Raw genomic sequence first — 22,553 nt, 5'->3', positions numbered from 1 at the left:
GCATTGACATTAGTGTTTGCATTGATATTAGTGTTAGCATTGATATTAGTGTTTGCATTGATATTAATATTATTATTGACAGTAGTGTTTGCATTGATATTGGTGTTAGCATTGATATTAGTGTTAGCATTGACATTAGTGTTTGCATTGATATAGGTGTTAGCATTGGTATTAGTGTTAGCATTGATAGTGTTAGCATTGACATTAGTGTTAGCATTGATATTGGTGTTAGCATTGACATTAGTGTTAGCATTGACATTAGTGTTTGCATTGATATTAATGTTAGCATTGACATTAGTGTTAGCATTGATATTGATGTTAGCATTGATATTAGTGTTAGCATTGATATTAGTGTTAGCATTGATAGTGTTAGCATTGACATTAGTGTTTGCATTGATATTGGTGTTAGCATTGATATTAGTGTTAGCATTGACATTAGTGTTTGCATTGATATTGGTGTTAGCATTGATATTAGTGTTAGCATTGACATTAGTGTTTGCATTGGTATTAATGTTAGCATTGACATTAGTGTTTGCATTGATATTGGTGTTAGCATTGATATTAGTGTTAGCATTGATATTGGTATTAGCATTGATATTAGTGTTAGCATTGATATTGGTGTTAGCATTGATATTAGTGTTTGCATTGATATTGGTGTTAGCATTGATATTAGTGTTAGCATTGATATTAGTGTTAGCATTGATATTAGTGTTAGCATTGACATTAGTATTTGCATTGATATTGGTGTTAGCATTGATATTAGTGTTAGCATTGATATTAGTGTTAGCATTGATATTAGTGTTTGCATTGATAGTGTTAGCATTGATATTAGTGTTTTCATTGATATTAGTGGTAATGTTCCTACAAGTAAAAATGTTGTAGCAAAGTTGTTTAACATTAATATTTCCATAATGTTAGTGTTTGTTTGTTTGTGTTTTTTTTTTTTTGTTTAACTATAAACATTTTTCATTTATTTTACTGAGCGTCGTTCTAATAGCGTTGTGAAGCTAACAATTAGTCATTTTCAGAACATTACAACCGGACGTTCTTACAGGAACATTCTAACAATGTTCTTTTAATGTTCTCTCAGTATTAACTTTAAAGGCAACTGTTTTTAAGTTGAAGACACTTTGAACCCATCTGTGTGTTTTATTGCTGTCTAAATAACTGAGAGCTACATTGAAAAAGCAGTACACCTTTTTTCTGTGTAACACAAATTCACATTTATCTATTTATCAGTAAATCAGTAAAGTACACCGCATACATCTAAGTCGAGAGCTTTTTCTAAGTAAACACCGAACAGACTACATAAGGTTTTCAAGTTAATAAGATTTAAATGAGCATTGAATGCAGTGTTTAGTTCTCATGCATTATTGCTTGAAATGTTATATGGAAGGTGTTAGCATTAGCAGGTAGCCTGTGAGTGTGTGTATGTGCGTAGGTAAGGGGGTCGCTCTGAGTGCCGGTCTTCAGGGAGCGAGCTTCAGCCCCAGACACAGCGCCAGCTCGTTCTTCTGGATCTTTCCGTCTCTGTTGACGTCACAGTGGCTGAGCAGGGCCTGTTTGAACCTGTCCAAGTCTGTGCCGCTCAGGTTGGGCTGAGGGACGGCCATGGGGGTAAAAACAGTAAACATGAGCCGTGCTAAAATACACGGCAAGTGAATGAACAGTTCAGGTGACCAGTGAAATAACAATGAAATGAAATGCACTAAAGCAAGACATGTCTGGTATCTGACGTTAGCTTCTTTAGTGTTGCACTGGAGCTATGATGCTAATGTTGCTAACAGGTAGCAAACAGATTAGCTACAGTAAATCACACATTCACCTCACTGGACAGTATTTTTCTCAAAAACATCATTTTATACAATAAAATAAAAGAATAAGTATGTGGTCAAGGAGACACCTATAAGATTCAATAAATCAAATGAACATTCTTCTTCTTCTTCTTCTTCTTCTTCTTCTTCTTATTATTATTATTATTATTATTATTATTATTATTCAAATCACTACTAATGTACCATTCTACCTTCAAACTTTAGGTCATGCCTCTACCAGAGTCTAACACTAACGTTGTGCCGAGGAAGAAATAATCTAGCTAATCAGCCAATAGCTAGCTAGCTAATAATCCAGCTAGGGATGCTACTACTTTAACTAGCTAACCATGAAATCTTTTACACACACAATGTAGAGCTAGAAGGAAAGTGGATACGAAACAGAGCCATCCAGAATATCAACATTTACCTCAGGTATGTTGGTAGAGTAATAAAAAGACTCCAAACAGCTAAAATTACACCGAGTGATTCAGCATTTAGGGATTCAGCTTCAAGATAGAGCACTATCTGTTTTCAGCTGTGTATTGTTGTATTTTGTTGTTGTTGTTGTTGTTGTAAATAAATAACTGTCATACAGTGTCAGAAATAAGTCTGTTTGAGATACTAAACAACTCAACACAGTTTGAGGTGAGTGTATCATGCTTAATTTCCCTTGTTAGCTATATTAGCCGTGTGGCTCCAGTACAAAAAAATAAAGAAAAGCAAACCTCAAATGCCAAACACGTCTTGGATGATTGTCTTGGCTACATTTGAAATAAGAGGGGCACGGTAAAGATTTAATTACTGCTTGAATGACTATATTAACAAAGTAATGCATTTATGGTTAACCATTTATTAACGTAATGTTAACAGAAGCTGTACATTAAGGCTAATGGTTAAAGTAGCTGTCAGGCAGAGGGACAATGGGACCAAGACCAAACAATCATAACATGAAATTTTCCATCAGGTATGCTGATTAATTACAAAGAAAAGCTTTCATACAATTGAAATGACCCTTGCGAACTCGTTAATGTTTGACGTAATGGCAAAAGACTCTACCTTGACCAGCTCCATCATGTCTTTGACGAATCCATCCACTTCTGGTCCTTCCAGGGCTCCTGTTTTACTCTAACGAGCACACGCACATTTAGTTACGAGGAGGCATTAAAGCTGAACCTCAGGCTTGAACATGAACACTTCCTGAATCATACACACGAACCTACCACATCATAGTGGGCAAAGATTTTCTCGAAATCTCTCGCTCTGTCCTTTTGACTGCAGGCCTGGACGGAGAGCAGCATACATTAAGGATACATCGTGCGCTTGTTTATTTCAGCAGTGAAAACGAAACGTCAAAACCTCTGTAGTGTGATTCGATTCATTTTCTGCAGTTGCACTACTTGAGCTACTTACATCCATCTCGAACTTCAGCAGGAAGTTCTCCTTTAAGGACAGAATCCTGGAGACGAAGAAGTAATTAACCAATTAACCACAAAAAAAAGAAAAAAAAAATACAAATTCCTGTAATACATTTCCAAATATACAGAAATATAGCTTATTAATATGAATACCTGGCCAGATCATTTAAATCCAGGTGGCCATCTTGGTTTTTGTCAAACATCTTCATCTGGGGAATAAGAAAAGAAGCAAGAAAAAATGGGATAAAAATGGACCAATATCATCATCATCATCATCATCATCATCATCATCAGACTCATATATAGCTACTTTATTTAGATTTCTTTAGATTTAGAGTAAGGAGAATATGTTTATAAATACCTGATTAATAAACCTAATAAAACATCGGTACATGCCGAAAATAATTAATTGTGGTTACTGTTACTGTTATCACCCGGCAGCTATAAAAACTCGTTGTCTCACTTTCAGTTAATGAGACAAAAAAAAAAAAAATGCAGCTTATCACTTTACCAAGAAACGTCCTCTGTCTGACGTTCACGTGGAGGAAACATGTAAAAAAAAAAAATCTCTGACTGTTACAAAACTCTGACACTGGAGACTCCTTCCACAAGTGTTAAACATCTCCTTACAGAAAACCACACCAGAGCAATGATTATACATTGTTCCTGGTTAAATAACAGCACATTCTTTTTTGTTGTTGTTGCTGTGATCAAATTCGAGAACGACGGAGTTGGGACCGTACGATGGTCTTGGTGTACAGCTCCAGTTTGTCTGGCGTGATGCTCTTGTTGTGCTGCTCGAGCAGATCTTCAAGGAAACTCTGGAGACGAGGCACAGAGGAGAAAACAGAGCTCATACAGCTTTATTGTAGTCTCATGTCACCTCAAATACATCACTGTGAGTGGTGTAGTCCAGGACACACACACACATACACACATTCTATATATATAAAACATTGAATATACTGTATCTTGGTGAGTGCATGCATGTTTCCCTAGTATACACATTTATGTATTTCATCATTATATTACATAAATCACAAGACGGGGACAATAAAAATGTCCATCTGAAACACAAAACAACTGGTTTAATTAGTCAGTTTACTATAGTATTTTGATGCTTTCATTGGTTTCTGTGGAGATTTCCACTGGTTTCTATGGAGAACTCCATCAATTTCTATGGGGAATTCCACTGGTTTCTATGGAGAACTCCATGAATTTCTATGGGGAATCCCAATGGTTTCTATGGAGAACTCCATCAATTTCTATGGGGAATCCCAACAGTGTCTATGGAGAATACCATTAGTTTCTATGGAGAATTCCAGCAATTTCTGTGGGGAATCCCAAGAGTGTCTATGGAGAATACCAGTGAATTCTATGGAGAACTCCAGCAATTTCTGTGGGGATTTCCACTGGTTTCTATGGAGAATTCCATCAGTTTCTGTGGGGAATCCAACAGTGTCTATAGAAAATACCATTGGTTTCTATGGAGAACTCCAGCAATTTCTATTGAGAATACCACTGGTTTCTATGGAGAACTCCATCAATTTCTGTGAGGGAATTCCACTGGTTTCTATGGAGAACTCCAGCAATTTCTATGGAGAACTTCGTATCCCGAATGCTTCACCTTTGGCCTAATTTACATAAAATCTATGTATTATTTATTTTAGAATTTTTAAATTTGTATATAGGGGGTCTCTTTTACATCTCAAAAATGTAACCTGTCATTTCGAATGACAATGTTTTTTTAAAAATAAAATAGGCAAAAATGTAAAAATGTTTTAAATACACAACAGAAAAACAATGCATTTAATATGCCGTGTATATACTTCAAATATGAAACGTTCATATTCAAATTGTAAGCTTCCACGTTCCATATATTATAATCAATCTCAACGTTAAACGGTACCTTCAGTTCCGCCGCTGATATGAATCCACTGCTGTCAGCATCGTAGCGTCTCCAGATCTGCAGAGAGATAAAAATGGCTCACAGTTAAAACCCATTAACGAAACACTCACTTTGAGTTAGCACTTGATAGAAGGCGGACAAGTTAGAACTGTCTCTTCGTCATTGTGACTCTCTCCTTCCAAGTTCTATGCTGGTTAAGCTATTATTAGCTACCATGTATTGCGTTATTACAAAGCGTGAGATGTCAAATTAGGGGAAGAAAGAGAATCAACATCAGATTTTTATTGGTTCATTACAGACCCTTTATTGGATTTGAAAATCGTAATGAGTACGTATCGCGTTTATGTAAGCGCTGAGAGACATACTAAAATGTCTAAGGCAGGAGAAATTAAGGAAGCAGGATTAAGGGAAAAAAAAGAAAAAGAGTAGATGAATCTGGTCTGACCCTCATGAACTCCACACTGTTATCCAGCGGCGTCTCCCTGCGGAACAGCAGCAGGAAGTTCTCCTCCTCCGGCAGGACGATGCTGGCCACCTGTAGGTGTGTTTTTGTGCTATTTATTATTTATGTATTAAATAAACAAGAGATGGCATGCAGAGCGTTTAATTCTGTCTAACCAGCTCACCTGATGGATTTGTAGACGGCCTTCTGCGCTCGTGTCTCTGAGTCGCTGCAGTCTGTCCTCTATCAGCTTGTCCTTTTAACAGTAAAACCCACTTTAACTTTGTGGAGCGGATTAAAAAAGCTGTAGTGCCTTATAGATAGAATTGAATGACAATTGATCAACATAAAGCCTTTCAATTACTATCAGCCCCGCTCTATACACATTAATGCACAGGGATCACCAGAGGACCATTACTGAGCACACTGTGTGAAAATATATATAGTTTAAATCCCGACAATGACACAGTCATCCGTGGCCGAGAGTCCGACAGAGCAAAACTGGCCATTCTGTCTGGGTGGGAGGGGCATACTCTCTCTCCCCTGTCAATCACAATGACACTAAACAAATAATAAAATAAGATAAGATAAGATAAGATAATACTTTATTAATCCCCAGATGGAGAAATTGGGGTGGGGGTGGGGGGTTTGACATGCCAAGCTGGGACTCATGGTTTCAGCCTATCTAATGTTCCTAGCCTGGCATGGGTGCTTGGTGGTCTGTGTTGCTAGCCTGTGCTCTATTGGGGGAACGCCCTGCACTGCCTTAACCAAGCACACCTTGGTTATATAATATAAATATAAATACCAAAAATACTGTTAAGTAAATGACAAGTTTACAGATCTTTTTAAAAACCTACAAAAACGAGTACCACGCTCGACCGCTTCCTTTAAAGTACTGGGTTTTGAAGGATACAAACAAAAGCAGAAGGTACACGTAAAAGAACAGCGTTAGCAGATTATGTGTTTGGCCACAGATACAGTAGTATTAATTGCATTACGTGTAAATTCAATCTATCTTTACAGTAACGAGTACAAAAATAATGAATCGCCTATTAACTATAGAGTAATCTGGGTTGGAAAAACATTATACGTATGTACGTGTCGATATTTATAGTACATACTGTACATACACAAAATATTCTATGTAATATATTTTATTTTTCATTCTTTTCCAATTCAATACAACACATTTCATTACAAATTATATTATTGACGATGACTTGAGTGAAAAGTAGAATCTCTGAAATCTCGACATGAATTTAAGGCGTTCTTAGGGTTTGGTTCGTCCCGTTTTTTTTGCTTCAATGACCGTAGTGTGCACTCGAGCTGCACACGTTTGTGCAAAACCTTACGATCCATTTTAGATCGAATCTGAATGGTAAATGGTCTGCACTTATATAGCGCTTTTATCCAAAGCGCTTTACACTGGTTCTCATTCACCCATTCACACACACACACACACACACACTCTCACACACCAATGGTAGCAGAGCTGCCATGCAAGGTGCTAACTTGCCATTGGGAGCAACTCGGGGTTCAGTGTCTTGCCCAAGGACACTTCAACACGTGCTTCAATAGAAGAGATTAGACATGAGGAAAATCGGAACTTTTGTTCAAAGCGGTTAACACGGTCAATATCACACGCTGGTTTATATTGAAATAGAGACCTAGAAATAGTGCCAAATCTTCCATTTTAAATATTCAGAATATTGTAAAAAAAAACAAAAAAACAAAAAACATCTCAGACCTTTGGACCCCACTTTGTATACATACATATATACATACATACACTTTAGGACAAGGTGTTGTAGGAAAATAATCATCTGCGAACAGGTACACTAACAGTGAGACCATTTTCCCCCAGGCTGCATCACACCACACGATCCTATAACAGCACACGGATAGCCATTGCCTAATAATCCCCATCTCTATACTGGCTACATCACTCTCCCATCCTCTCCACCAATAGCTGGTGTGTGGTGGAGAGGATGGGAGAGTGATGTAGCCAGTTTAGAGATGGGGATTATTAGCGCACCATGTCTGCCGTCGCATCATCCAGGTGGATCCAGGTCGCATCATCCACTCCCACCCCCCACCCCATACTACGTAAAGAGTGACTAGAAAAAGCGCATTATAAATTACTAACTAACTAACTAACATTACATTGTGTGATACAGTCGTACCATCACCACACACACACACGCACACACACACACACATCTCTTGAGTCTCTGATCACCTATATAATACCAGCTCGGGTATGGTCCTGTTGATGGATGGGGTAGAGCTCTGAAAAGCTGTGCATAAAAACAGATAGAATTGTTCACCTACTGTGACTTGAGTATGGGTAAATAATATTAAAGCAGATATAAAAGATTAACACACACGAGCATACATAAAAACAAGCTCACGGCCCACGCAGTTAAAACACACCATTGTTGTCATTCATGCAACTTTAATGGTGATTCCACTGAATGCCCTCAAACATCGCTGGTGACAGATGGACTCAAGCGACGAAAAAAGATAAGAGCAACAAAGTTCAAGTGCGTTTTGAAACACCGTGTAGAATTTTCTGTATTAAACACAGAAATGGGTGACGGTTTGACTAATATACTGTACCACATTCTCTCCAGACGCATACTCGGCTATATTTATACTACTGTATATTACACATAGAGAAACAAATTACTGGCTTACTGTCATCCCTAATTTCTTCACAATGTGCCGGGAAAACTCGTCCATGTGCTTTCCTTCGATGTAGCCATGATCTGCCGTGATAAAAAAACACCGTTTTTACGCATCTCCACAAACGGTACATCTCATCATCCTGACCCAGAGCACGACGATATGAGGTTTAGAGACTAGGCTTACCGTTTGGATCGAACAAACCCCACACTTGGAGAAAAGCAGCAGCACTGTCCATCGTGCCGAGAGAGTGAGAGAGCGGAGTGGTGTAGAGAACACGTTGAGAAACAGCTGAGCTCCAACAGGTGAGACCGAGTGCGCTTGTAGTCTGCTCGGACCAAATGAGTGGACTCCCGTGCTTGCCCTATTTCAGTGGCTCTAAGTACACCTCCGCTCTCCGAGGGAGGGACTGCTCATCAATTATCTCACCCACACATAATGAGACCGATCCGAGACAATCACTGGGGACGCCAGTATACGGGCACGTGGGTATTACTTGGGAAGAAGGTCAGGATGCTAGACGGAATGAAAGAGAAGCAGCTGCAGAAAGAAAACGGATCGAGTGTGTTTGGTATCAAGCCAGGATTTGCAACAGACTCAAGGAAAACAAACATATGCACCAAAATAGGGTTGGTATTTATTTTATACACTTGTAATAGCTACTTTTATTTAAATGAGCTCTGTGGAAGCTCTCTCGCCGCTGTCAATCACAGCAAAACTAGGCAATCAATCGTGGGTAACTCTGAGCTCATGTATGAGGAACAGGGTGGACAGCGCTGTCCTCCGAGCGTGTTACGCTGCCCTGTGATGACGTAGAAGCAAGCATGCAATTGCTTCACGTGTCTCGGAGGAAGCACGTGTTAACCTTCATCCTCCCTGGAAGGTAAGGGAGAGCTGGCTGGTGGGTGGGGATTGGTAGGTTAACAAATTAAGGGGTGGGGGAGGGCTCTGCTGGTCTAAATAGACTATATATGTCCAGGATCTCCCTCAACTTGTTCCCAGAGTTCCCTGGGATAGTCTCCAGGCTCTATCCCTGTGTAGGATAAGCGGTATGGAAAATGGACAGACGGATGGATTCACCTTCAGTGAGAAGTTTTATCCTGGTCACGGTCGAAGTGGATCCGGAGCTCGTCCTGGGAACATTGGGCGTGAGATGGAAATATGACAAGAATATGCCATTCATACACTCATTCATACAGAACGGCTAGGAAAGAAACATTGCAAACAACAAAACAAAACCCAGCATATCACATTCCTTATACTTGAAGACAAAACAGCTTCAGGATGCACAAAATGTCTCCCGGTGTATAATTTTGCTGAGGTTTTGCTAACAAGTTCTCAAGGGCGACTATACATTTTTATTATTTTGTCTTCTGGGAAACATGTAAATATCTTATGTAGCTTCTGAAGGCCAGTACTAAATGATAAAAAAAAATAAGCTCTTGAAACAAAATAATAATTTACACCCATAATCCTGTTCAAATGTTTACACCCCCCTGGCTCTTAATGTATCGTGTTGCCTTCTCGAGCACCAGTGAACGTTTGCACGTCTTGTAATAGTCGTGTACGAGTCCCTCAGTCGTCCTCAGTGTGAAAAGATGGATCTGAACATCATATAGCCGCTGTTGGAAAGGGCTCAAATATGCAGAAGATGCTGGAAAAGTGAAGAATGTGCCGGACCTGGAGGACTTTTCTGAAGAACAGAACTGCTCAGGACAAACAAGGGACTCGTGAACAACTATCACAGTACATAAAAACACTCGTTGATCATAAAGGTAACGACACGCGGTGTTAACAATCAAGCGTGTGTACATTTTTGAACTGGTTCATTTGTGTAAATTCAGTTATTATTGTGTCTTGTGGACTAGATGTAAACACCCGTTATGTGAAATAGTTTATTCAGGGCAGAACTAAATAAACAACAAAATGCAATTTTAATTATCCCTCTTATTATTATTTTTTTAAATGATGTAAATGTAAACTTATGACCTCAACTGTAGTATTAGGTTCAGAGATTGTCGTCCAGCATTTATAAAAACGAAAGTAGTAGTAGAAAGTAGCCCAGTTTTTAAATTATTATTTTTTTTTACAGTGTGTATCAAAGACAAAGTGTAACACTCTGACGGTGTATGACAACGATGATGTTTACAAAAGTGTATCAGGAAAGCGTATCGATATTATAGAACAATACTGATATCACATCATATCCCCATCATGTACAATATATATATATATATATATATATATATATATATATATATATATATATATTGTTGTTTATTTCAATTGGTACAAATATACAAATAGTCATATTTATGGACATATTTAATAAAATAATAAAAAAAAAACGGTCTCAGAACAATCTATCAAAATATATTTATATATTCCCTTTTAAAAGAACGTGTATTTATTACGTATAATCCATCACCACAGAGAACGAATAAAATACAATATACCGTTATACAAGTTAAAGAATGAAATCAATGAAACATGTGAATGAGTATAAAAGATCTATATGTATACAGTACATGTGTGAAGAATGTGGTTTCTTTTGCGTTTAAGGTGCTTGTACAATCTCTTGGATTAGATTCAGAGATATCATCTGCACGATACACCATGTGGAGGTTTCATAAAGTGGATTAGAAACCTAGATTTCACTAGATTTCAGAGTTTATTTTATACATTTACATTTATACATGAATTGTTTTTTTTGTTGTTGCTGTTTCTGCTGTTTATTGATTTATTTTCATAAACCCCTCCCCCATTTTCTTCCCAATTTGGTCTTATCAAGTCACCCCCACTAACCCTAACCCATGCTTCCATTGAGACTCCGAAGCCTGCTGCTCATGCTGCTTCACAGGCCAGCGTAACACACTCAGAGGAAAGTGCTATCTACCCTCTTCCACATACATGAGCTCATAGACCCCCTTGATTGGCTAGCGTCGCTGCGATTGACAGGGGAGAGAGAGTATGTCCTTACTGCCCAAAGAGCATGGCCAATTTTACTCTCTCGCTTCCTCACCTTCGTTGGGATGCAAACCTGCGACCTCCTGACGATACGGGAAACTCTTTTCTGATGTAATCTGACGTGTCGTTGTATCATTAAAAGCCCTGGCTAAAACTATTGTTTAATACTTGACTACACTTTATCATATCGGACAATATGATCACATATTTCAATTACCACTGCTATCGGCGACGAGATATTCATATGAGTTGGGCTTGAAATGTAATGTCCACATGGCCGGCCATGTGACAAGCAGCAGGCTGTTGATGTAATGTGTACATGAAATGCTAATGTTACTGAATAAATCATTTCATCTGATTCGAAACAGACTGTGCGAGGTGGAAAAAAAAAAACCAGTGAAAGAAAAATAAAAAATGACTATAATAATGTCCATTACAGTCACTCGTGTGACAGTTATAAAAAGCCCTGCTCATTATGCATGAGGAGATTTCGGCTTATCCGAAAAGTTTGCACATCTGTGTTGTTGCTGGAGGACGGCTCATAATTACAGCAGGCCGAGGAGCTTGTCTAATCCTGATTATTAGCAGATCAATGACAACCAGCCTGCCACCACGCCTTTCTATCTTTAGTCACTTTGTAATAATGGTCAGCTGTTTTTTTCTGTTTGTTTGTTGTTGTTGTTGTTTTTTTATTTGAGGAAAGGTCTGGTTAGCTTGGCATTTATTTCTACATTTCTCTCCTGGTTAGGTTTGGTGTTTATTCTACATTTCTTTCCTGGTTGGTTTGGTGTTTGGTGTACACTTGTCCTTTTTGGTTTGGTGTTTATTATATTTTACACTGTCACCTTGGTTGGTCTGGCGTTCATTTTAAAGTGTAGTTATAATTTCTCTGGTGTTTATGTGGTCCTGTTTGGTTCGGTGTTTATTCTAGATTACATGGTTGGTTTAGTGTTTGGTGTACACTGTTGTCCTTTTTGTTTTGGTGTTTATCCTACAGTTATGTCCTGCTTGATTTGGTGTACATGTGTCTTCTTTGGTTTGGTGATCATTTTAAAGCATAGTCATAATTTGTTTGGTGTTTATTCAATAAAGATGTTCTGGTTTTTTTTGATGTTTATTCTAAATTTGTCGTGGTTGTTGTTGTTGTTTTTTTTTCCACATTTTTATTTACACCATGTTCCTTTTGGTTTGGCGTAGTCCTACTATCTTTGGTGTTTATGTGGTTCTGGTTGGTTTGGTGTTTATTCTAAACTGTTGTCTTGTTTTTTTTTAAATTTTATTTTATTGTACACTGTGGTCCTGTTGGTTTGGTGTTTATTCTACAGTTATGCCCTGCTTGATTTGGTGTACAATTGTCCTTTGTTTTATTTTGATCCATAGTCATAATTTGTGTGGTGTATATTCAATACTGCAGTTCTAGTTGGTTTGGTGTTTATTCTAAACTGTCGGCTTGGTTGTTTTCTTATTTTATTTTACACTGTATTCCTGCTGGTTTGTTGTTTATTCTATAGTGTAGTCCTAATTTCTTTGGTGTTTACATGGTCCTGGTTTGTTTGGTTTTTATTCTAAACTGTTGTCTTGGTTGTTGTTGTTTTTTAATTGAATTTTATTGTACACTGTGGTCCTGTTGATTTGGTGTTTTGTGTACACTGTTGCCCTTTTGGGGTTTATTATATTTCACACTGGTTGGTCTGGTGTGTGCTAATTTGTTTGGCTTTTATTTCATACTGCTGTTATGGTTGGACTGTTGTTTATTCTACACTGTCATCCTAGATACTTTGGTGTTTATTCTACGTTGCTGTCCTCTTTGGTTTGGTATTTATTCTGTAGTGTTGTAAGTTTTGGTTTGGTGTCTGTTCTATTTTACATTTCTATCCTGGTTTGGTTGGGGTTTATTCTACACTGCCCTCCTAGTTACTTTGGTGTCTGGTCTACACTATTGTTCTGTTTGGATTGGTGTTTGTTCTGTATTCCTCTCCAGGGTTCTTTGATGTTCTTTCCTGTCCTGATTATATGGCTGTTTTCCCTACATTTCTCTCCTGGTTTGTTTTTGGTGTTTATGCTACAGTGTTGTCCTTTTTGGATTGGTTTTTAATCTACGCTGTCATGAGTGTTTGGTCTAAACTGTTGCCCTGTTCAGTTTTGTGTTTAATTTAAGCCGTCGCCCGGTTGTTATTTTGGTGTTTAATCTCAACTGCTATCCTGGTTGGTTTAATGTTCTTTACTCTCCGTTGTCCTCTTCGTTATTGCGTGTATTCTACACACTCGCCCTGTTTTTGTTGATTTCCTATCTTCCTTGTTGATTTTGCTGCTTATTCTAAACTGCCACCAGTTATGAATATATGGTGTTTATTCTAAACCGGCATCCTGAGTGATTTGGTGTTTATTGTACACTAATTTTCTGGGCTGAGTTTCCCCAAAGCAAAATTCAGATCATCATAACTGGGAGAGAAAGTATTCGATGTGATGCTTGCTCTAGCATTTTACGGTGATCCTTCTGCGACGGTGCTTTTGGGAAACTTGACCCTGGTTGGTTTGGCTTTTATTCCACACTCTCATCCTCGCCGGTTGAGAGATCCCCTTGTGTTGGGTCTGTGTGCTGAAGTGCAGCAGAAGACGGGAGGTGCGTGTAGGTGCTGCTGGAATCTGCAGGTTCGGGAGATGAAGTAGAGTCTGTAGGAGTCAGAAGGTCAACTGCAAACAGAACACACACACCAAATTAAACCAGTTCAGTGCCGATAAGAATCAACTTACGGATCTTTATTATATATCAATAAAGAGTCTAAATGGTTTAATGAAATTGAATGAAATTGTAGTTAAATGTCCGCAGATTGTTATAACAATGTTATATAATTGATGTTATACCTGTTAATTTATTTCAAGATAAAAGACCTAGCTTTGACTTGAATGCATAGAACGCCGCATAATCTTCATTACTCACTTTCCATTTCTATTTATGTTTGTGAAGAACGTTGAAATAATATTCTAATTTGTAATATTTTAAATCATCAGCTGATCCAGTTTGTGCCAGCTGGTCTGACTTTGGGGATTCACAGACAATATAATAATATACACTCTTACAATCCTATAAAGATATTAATACCACAATCTAAGCTAATAGAATGCGATCATGAGATAAATATCTCAGTATAATTCGGCTGAATGTGATTGGTCAGACCTTGTGCAGGCAGGGACACGGTGCGCTGTCGATCGTCTTTCTCTTCAGCAGCGCTGGTGGAACTGGAGGAGTGAAGGGAGGCGCAGCATTGTCCTGCTGCTGCAGTGTGTGATGGCTGTGTGTACGATTCTGGCTCAAACACACTGCCCTCTGCTGCAGGATCCAGCACTGAGACAGTAACAACATCATAACTGACACATCTCACAAAAAAACCCCAAAACAAACAAACATTCGCACACAGGCTTAACCAATGACATTCATGCAACGTTGTGTGTATATTTTTCATCATTCAGGAACCCAAAAGTAAAGATTGCCTATCAGATACAAGATGAGCAACTTCTCAGTTATTTATTGTTAGTCTTGAAACACTTACATTGTGTTCAAATAAAGTTTTCAGCAAACACTTGATGACTTCCCCTCTCCCCTCAGACGCGAATATGTACTACATCTCACAAACGGCCACTTGCAGCACAAGGTAGTGTACTTATAGGAGTGTTTATTTATTTATTTATTTAAAGGGCACTTGTCCTTATCAATAAGAACAATGTTAATGAAGTGATTTTCTGTTCTCGTTTGTTCAGTAATTTCCCTTAAACGATGTGAAGTCATACTGACTTGCTAATCACCTAGCTAGCTATAAAACATGCTAACTATCTGCCAATTACCTACTGTGGCTTGCTAACTAGACACCAAATAATTTAAATAAGTTACATAAGATATCATGTATAAATACCACAGACAAACAAAACAATCTGACAAACAATTTGAGCGTAATCAAATTTTATATTTTAGAGTAAGTATTTTATTATCCCTAGTATATCCATGATTAGCATGCTGACTGGTTACTGTAGCTTGCTAATGATCTCGGTGCTAACTAGCTATCAGAAATGTTAAAGTAATTTAATGTTTTTTCCTGGCATGAAAATAAATAGGTTTGGCAGCTTTGCTGTGAAATTCGTTGGCCCGTTATGGACAAACCGTCTGGACTATTCGAAATTTTTTTCATAACTTTTGTGAGGCTTGCTCTGAAGAGGATGTGCACCAAATTTGGTAATGATGGGACAGAATTTGTAGGAGGGTAACAGTTTTCCACAAAATCCAAGATGGTGAACAATCGAATTAGTTAGAAGTTTACATCCAGGTATTTCTGGCTTTTCAATTTTGGACACACAGTTATGACCATAAATGTACTTCCAAATTAGGCCCAAATTTGACCCAATGGTGGCATCAATTGGCCCAAATGTGACCCAATGGTGGCAGCACTTGGCCCAAATTTGACCCAATAGTGGCAGCACTTGGCCCAAATTTGGTCAGAATGTTCCTTAGACCTTCCCCAATCAGTGTGCCAAATTTCACAACTTTTTACCAGAGGGTTCTAGGGGCTGCCAATAGACAACCTAGCCAGAAGTAGTAGTAGTAGTAGTAGTAGTAGTAGTAGAAGAAGAAGAAGAAGAAGAAGAAGAAGAGTTGGAATAACAATAGGGTTCTTACGCACTTTTGGTGCTTGGCCCACTAATAATAATCAGTAAAAATGTAAGAAATCTCTAATCAAGCTTTCTGTATTTTGTAACAGTCAGAAACAAAGCTGTAACTTCACGTTTTCTGCCATAGGAAAGTCATCAGGACAGAGGAGTTTGCGCTTTGCGTTGCTTATTAACTTCAAGAGGAAGTGAGGAAACAGCTGTTTATAATATATATCCTATAATGTAAGTGACAGAAACTCGTTTTGAGGATGGTCTTTTCACAACATTACGCGAAAAGAAAACATGACATGCTGCGTAATCACTGCCAAGCTGTTGTGGTATAAGCAGAGTAAAACACTTCAGGATGTTTTGCAACAGAAAAATAACCACCTTGTTTTATTCCTTATTTATTACTGATAAACCGAAAGACAAATGAAGAGGGGGAAAAAATTGGTTCATTAAAAGTTACCTATAGGAGGTAAGCCAGGAGAGACACATATATGTTCCTCTGTCTCCGTTTTAGATGACTCTTCCTTCTGGTGTTGAGCCGTTGCAGATTGCTTGGTGGAGAAGACATCGCCGAGGTGACCTGATGCATCATCTAAGAAGCCGGAAAGCAGAATAATAAGTATCTAGTCGCAGGAAGTCTATCAGACTGGACTCGTGTTATAATCTTGAAGACGCTTATTAGAGGAGCTTCATGCGTTCTACTGAATGGTCAGAGAGTGTGAAATGTATATCTCAGAGATCTTAAGATCACATGCCAAACGGTGGATCCTGGAAGTTACAAGTGGTATTGCGCAATGCTAAATTAGTAGCTACAGTACACACATACAGTTTACATATATTCCTCTTACTTGTTAGCTCACTAGGCCCGTAGCCCTAACGCAAATGAAAAGAAGCTAATTTCAGACATTTGAGACCTGACGCACGCGTACCTCGTCTGAATAACTAGGTTTGAGGAAAGAATTTTTCTATGATATCTAATAGCTATCCTACGGTACCTTATGTTTACTTCATAACAGTCTGCCACTTTTACTGTTGTTCTACATGGTAGTAAGTTTTAATCTACAATACTATCATGATTCTGCTTTTCTTATGACGGGTTTTATACTCTAGTAGTAACAGCTTACACACGAGGACTTGTATGACGTAATCTAAGGCTAATATTAAACGGATGTAAAAAAAAAAAGTGCTGAAAAACCTATAATCATTTATACATTAAGTATTCTGTAAGGAGACTTTTAGCATTTGTTTAGCATTCATGGATGGAGTCTCCAGTGTCAGCACTTCGTAATAGTTCCGGTTTCTCCATAACAACTGCATTTTATTTCCTTATGAACTGTAAAAGAGAGTAAATGAGACATGTTGCTATGATGTAATAAGTAAGAACTGGAACTCACTTGATTTGCAGATGTTCCACAACATTAATATAATTATCAACTTTAAAAAGTATGACGTATCGTCCTTTAATAAAAAAAAAAAAGACTATTGGCAAATTGCTGTGGTAAAAGAGGAATAAAACACTTTAGGGTGCAGGGTTATTGGAAAATAATCAACTCCATAATCATTTTCATATATAACCCTATATAGCCCAGAACGCTTTATTTCCTACAAAGTAAACATGTTCGAATTACGGGTTTGCAAGCCATTGTTTTTATTTGTGCCAGAAAATGATACCAATATTTAGTTGAACTTAGCAGTCAAGAAAACTCTTTAAGATTATACCTCAAATCCAGCAACTTCACTTACTACTACTAAAATGTCTTGGGAAATATAAAATCTTTATGTGTTAGTGTTCTGAACTCACTGGCAGGTGTGCTGGAGCTGTGAGGAAGGTGCTCCTGGCTTGGGTGGTGCTCTTCGTGGCTGCTCGGGGTGGATTTGGGGTTGCTAGATGGTGGGCTGAGTGAGGCTTTGAGGCCGGTGTGTGTGGCTGGAGGGGTGTGTTTGGCTGCAGAAGCAGGAGCAGGAGCAGTTGGTTTCAGGAGATGGGTTGAATGAGAGGGAGATTTAGATACAGCCTCTTGGTGGTGCTCTTTCTGCGCTGGCTTTTCTACAGCTGCACTGTCGCCATCTGCTGGTGGGAAAATTAAATGCAACCACATACTGAATCAATTGGGTGTAAAAGCAGAACGTGTATTGGTGCTGACTTGAATGTGTTACGAGCACACCAACCGTGGTTAGAGTCGGCTTTGTTCGCAGACGAGGAATCGCTCGTCTGTGGGATTAAAAAAAAGACAAGACAAAACAAGCGTGAGAAAGTGAGTGGCAATACATCCAAATGCAGACTAAACAAAATCATGTTCAAAAGCTGTTAGTGTCGGTTTAACTCACTTTGTCTTTCATCTTCTCCTGTTTTGCCCGCAGCTGCGCCAGGAAGTCGTTCCCCATCACCTGCACCCCTCGGATTCGCCCCCCAGGTGGCGCCTCCTTCTTCTTACTCTCCTCCACATGACCTTTACTCTCAGAGGTCATGGCTGTATCTACGGGTTCACATGGTTCAACTTTCTCCGGTACCTGAGTCTTGATTGGTTCTTGAGTGTGTTCTGGGATGGGGCTTTTCACTGCAGGCGTTGTGGATTCGACGTTATCAGATTCAGTGATGGTTGGTGCAGGAGTGGGTGTGTGTGGGCTGGTGGGTGGAGATTTCAGGGAGGTGCGTGATTTAATGAGGTTGAAGAAGCCACTCATGCGAGATTCCCGCTTCTTCTCCCCTTCCTGACCGGCGTCTTTTATGGTGGAACGCCTGCTAGAGAGAGAGAGTGTGAGAGAGAGAGAGAGAAAGCGGATTATAGAGAGCTAACTAGAATGGAATAACTTGACATGATTTCTGTGAGAATTTTTGGTCATCTTCTTCATTATTCGGAACCGTCGGTGTGTAGTAGCAAGCTAATACAACTTCATTCCTTCAGAAGCAAATCCCTTGAATTTTCATAATCTTCACTGCTAATTCTTGATAGATAGCTAAGCTCAACCAACAAAGACACGCCCTTGCGTCCCATTTAAAGACACATCCATCTGTCCCTCTCAAAGACACACCCGTATGACCAACTCAAAGACTCTTCCGTATGTCCCACTCAAAGATACGCCTACTGTATATGTCTCCTTCTCAAAGACACGCCCGTATGTCCTGCTGGAAGCCATGCTCACTGGTCTAACTTTCTTATACACTGAGTACTAATATGGTTAAGTTATAAACATCTGAAAAACAGATAAAGGACAGAAGGTGTTTATGTCTCACTTGGTGCCAATCTTTGTGACTTTTTTAGCAAAGAAATCGTCCAGGCCCTCATCCACTTTCCCAACAAACTCCGTCTGCTCCACGTCGGCTGTAGCAGTGCTCTAAAGACGTGGAAACCAGAATAAGAACACTGCATCACTATAAAGGACCAAAAACAAAGAAGCAAACAGAATGTGTGTGTCAGTGAGTGAGCGTGAGTGTGTGTGTGTATGTGTACGGGCTCTGCAACCCTCACAGCTGCTTTTCTCGGTTTGGTGTTGGTCTTCTTCCTGCGTGGGCGGAGTTTAGTCATGTGCTGCAGTTTGGGGCTCTCTGTTTCTGGCAGATCAATGAAACACACACTCCCGGGCCTCTCTAACCCCGCCTCCACTGGTTCATGGGGTGGAGGAACGGGCGGGTCTTCCATGTGGATGGGCACATGCTCCAGTGCTTTATCCAAATCAAACTCCAGCTCTGACGGCCAAATGGACAAAATGAATGCTCAAAAAAGCAAACGCAACAGGATAACGCCATGCAACTCAACGATCCACTCGATAGTTTAATAAGCCATGAATTTACAATAAAATCCCCGAAAGGATTTGAAAGAACAGAGACAGGTGTAAATTATTAGATGATTTTACGTGTACAGTTCCACACCCTACCGAAGGCCACGGAGATGGGACGCACCATCCGGAACAGGATGCTCTGCCTCTTGGAGGTTGGAGACAGCTTCATTAAAAAAAACACACACACACACAAAAAAAGACTTTTTTAAACATTATGAATGCCATTTTTTAAATGTGAAGATCTCTTCTTAAAGGTAACTGTACCACTCATCGCCACGGAGAACCGGGAAAGAGAATGTGTGTGTGTGTGTGTGTGTGTGTGTGTGTGTGTGTACCAGAATGTCAGATGATGGTGATGGCAGGTTCTTTGGATCCAGCTGCTCCTCCTCCAGAACCTCAGACTCCTCTGAATTATGATGGATCATCGGTTGGCCACGCCTACTCAGATGCTCCGCCTACACAGATACGCAACAAATACGAGCTAAAGCTTTCGATCGAGACGATCTGAATTAAAACGTCATCCGATGAAGCAAGATTGATGATCAAGTGTTCACTCGTCCCTTAAATACAAAGAAATTAATGTTTAATTTTTTTCTTCATTCTTTCCGCTTGTGTTTGTGTTGACAGTTGCAGACAATGGTGAGTAAAATTGCACCGGGGCTATACCACTACTCTTTTACGAGAATTGTCCTGGGATTTTTATGACCACGGAGAGTCAGGACCTCGGTTTAACGTCTCATCTGAAAGACCCCCACAGACCACAGGTTGAGCGCCCCCTGCTGGCCTCACTAATACCACTTCCTGCAGCAACCTTAGTTTCCCCAGGAGGTCTTCCATCCAGGTAATTCCCAGGCTCAACCCTGCTTAGCTTCAGTGGGACACCAGGCAAGAGCTATAGTTAGATATGGCTCTGAGCCATTAATCTAATCTAAACTAGTCTAATCTAATTAATCTAAAATCTCTAATACATTCAATTGAAACTCCACTTTTTTTTGGGTAAAAAGAGTTACGTGGAGTTTAAGATGGGCATCCAGTGATTATGTCAACTAGATAAGAAGGAACTAACGTGTACATTGCTGGCAGGAGCAGTTAGATTGGAAAAAAGAGTCTAATTCTCTAACGTGACCCTTGGGTTGAAATCGAATACCTGGTGATGAGTTACTTCAATTTTATATACAGATTACGCTGTCAAGTTGCGATTCAAATTGAATCGCATATTTATTTATATTACACGCGAATGTTTGTTCTTTTCAGCATTTTCTGGTGTTTTGTGAGCATGGCTACATGTAAATGAGCTGCGCGGAAGCACTTCACGAGTATGAAGAAACGCAGCGTTTGTGAATCTGGCAGGATTCGTCAGTTTGGTTTAGCCTACGAAAACCTTTATTAAAGGATCGATAGAAAAAAGGTGCAGAATGAATCAGAATATGAATACGCCTTGGCGTCCATACGTTTAGACGATGCTTCGCCGAGTCTGTGGGAAAATAACAAGCAAGGAGACACTTGCACGAAATTAGTTTGGATTGCCGAGTGCCGAGTTGAGGGTGAATAAAGAAACTGTTCAGTAGGAATCTGTAATCTGAATGAATTCATTCAGACTCATGAATATGTCTGCATGTAAACACAGCCTGTGTGTGTGTGTGTGTGTGTGTGTGTGTGTGTGGGTTTAAAAGTTTGTGAATGTATGTATGTGTAAGTACTAACCAGTGTGCGCTGAGAGTGAGAGAGAGACTCTAAGATCTCATCAATGATACGGTCGGACAGGAACGAGGCCACGCTGAGCTTTACTTCACTGAGATGGACAGACAGACAGACGGACAGACAGACAGACAGACAGACAGACGGACAGACAGACAGAAAAACCCAACATTATGGTTTTAATATTCACAATTATTCAAACACTCGTCAGAATCAGAATTAAGCATTATAATTTAGTGTGTGTGTGTGTGTGTGTGTGTGTGTGTATGTATGTGTGTATGTGTGTGTGTGTGTATGTGTGTGTGTGTAGGTGTGTATATGTGTGTGTATGTATGTATGTGTGTATGTGTGTGTATATGTGTGTGTATGTATGTATGTGTGTATGTGTGTGTGTATATGTGTGTGTATGTAGGTATGTGTGTATGTGTGTGTGTGTGTATGTGTGTGTGTGTGTATGTGTGTGTGTGTGTATGTATGTGTGTATGTGTGTGTATGTATGTATGTGTGTATGTGTGTGTGTGTGTATGTATGTATGTGTATATGTGTGCGTGTGTGTGTGTGTGTATGTATGTGTATATGTGTGTGTGTGTGTGTGTGTGTGTGTGTATGTATGTGTGTGTGTGTGTGTATGTATGTATGTGTGTATGTGTGTGTATATGTGTGTGTATGTATGTATGTGTGTATGTGTGTGTGTGTATGTGTGTGTATATGTGTGTGTGTGTATGTATGTGTGTGTGTGTGTGTATGTGTGTGTGTGTGTGTGTATGTGTGTGTATATTTGTGTGTGTGTGTGTATGTATGTGTATATGTGTGCGTGTGTGTGTGTATGTATGTGTATATGTGTGTGTGTGTGTGTATGTGTGTGTATATGTGTGTGTGTATGTGTGTATGTGTGTGTGTGTGTGTGTATGTGTGTGTATGTATGTGTATATGTGTGTGTGTGTGTATGTGTGTGTATATGTGTGTGTGTGTATGTATGTGTGTGTGTATGTGTGTATGTGTGTGTGTGTATCTATGTGTATATGTGTGTGTGTGTGTGTGTGTGTGTGTATGTATGTGTATATGTGTGTGTGTATGTATGTGTATATGTGTGCGTGTGTGTGTGTGTGTGTGTATGTATGTGTATATGTGTGTGTGTATGTATGTGTATATGTGTGTGTGTGTGTGTGCGTGTGTGTGTGTGAGTGTGT

At 39.3% G+C, this 22,553-nt stretch overlaps 2 protein-coding genes across 4 annotated transcripts in view; both read right to left on the bottom strand.

Annotated features, from left to right (window-relative positions):
* Positions 1 to 901: 901 nt before the first annotated feature.
* LOC108274502 (secretagogin) lies at positions 902 to 10,474 on the bottom strand. Its single transcript, XM_017484705.3, has 11 exons — positions 8,455 to 10,474; positions 8,281 to 8,351; positions 5,765 to 5,836; positions 5,584 to 5,673; positions 5,139 to 5,195; positions 3,973 to 4,050; positions 3,383 to 3,438; positions 3,225 to 3,270; positions 3,035 to 3,094; positions 2,871 to 2,939; positions 902 to 1,598 (listed from the first exon to the last, which is right to left on the bottom strand). The coding sequence occupies exons 1-11, from the start codon at positions 8,504 to 8,506 to the stop codon at positions 1,470 to 1,472; spliced, it is 780 nt and encodes a 259-aa protein (XP_017340194.1). The 5' UTR covers positions 8,507 to 10,474; the 3' UTR covers positions 902 to 1,469.
* Positions 10,475 to 12,378: 1,904 nt separating this feature from the next.
* Positions 12,379 to 22,553, bottom strand: part of LOC108275051 (F-actin-uncapping protein LRRC16A) — a 38,614-nt gene continuing 28,439 nt past the window's right edge. The window contains exons 28-38 of one of the 3 annotated variants that reach the window (XM_053685628.1): positions 21,370 to 21,457; positions 20,001 to 20,120; positions 19,762 to 19,828; positions 19,356 to 19,573; positions 19,121 to 19,221; positions 18,214 to 18,628; positions 18,055 to 18,097; positions 17,687 to 17,956; positions 16,346 to 16,477; positions 14,414 to 14,581; positions 12,379 to 13,929 (exon numbers count right to left, since the gene is read on the bottom strand). In XM_053685628.1, the coding sequence (XP_053541603.1) occupies positions 13,778 to 13,929; positions 14,414 to 14,581; positions 16,346 to 16,477; positions 17,687 to 17,956; positions 18,055 to 18,097; positions 18,214 to 18,628; positions 19,121 to 19,221; positions 19,356 to 19,573; positions 19,762 to 19,828; positions 20,001 to 20,120; positions 21,370 to 21,457 (1,774 nt within the window). In that variant the 3' untranslated portion in view covers positions 12,379 to 13,777. The remainder of the gene's footprint in view (positions 13,930 to 14,413; positions 14,582 to 16,345; positions 16,478 to 17,686; positions 17,957 to 18,054; positions 18,098 to 18,213; positions 18,629 to 19,120; positions 19,222 to 19,355; positions 19,574 to 19,761; positions 19,829 to 20,000; positions 20,121 to 21,369; positions 21,458 to 22,553) is intronic. The other 2 variants (XM_053685629.1, XM_053685630.1) reach the window with 2 other exon arrangements.

This window comes from Ictalurus punctatus, chromosome 14 (genome assembly GCF_001660625.3).
Source record: "Ictalurus punctatus breed USDA103 chromosome 14, Coco_2.0, whole genome shotgun sequence".
Taxonomy (NCBI): Eukaryota; Metazoa; Chordata; class Actinopteri; order Siluriformes; family Ictaluridae; genus Ictalurus; species Ictalurus punctatus.
This window is presented reverse-complemented; position numbering and strand designations above follow the sequence as displayed.

Coding starts and splice junctions, on each gene's coding strand:
- LOC108274502 (XM_017484705.3), bottom strand. CDS start 8,506: ATGGACAGTGCTGCTGCTTTTCTCCAAGTGTGGGGTTTGTTCGATCCA. Junction 5,837..8,280: donor TGAAGAAATTAGGGATGACA/GTAAGCCAGTAA, acceptor TACTGTTAAAAG/GACAAGCTGATAGAGGACAG. Junction 4,051..5,138: donor TATCAGCGGCGGAACTGAAG/GTACCGTTTAAC, acceptor CCTCGTCTCCAG/AGTTTCCTTGAAGATCTGCT.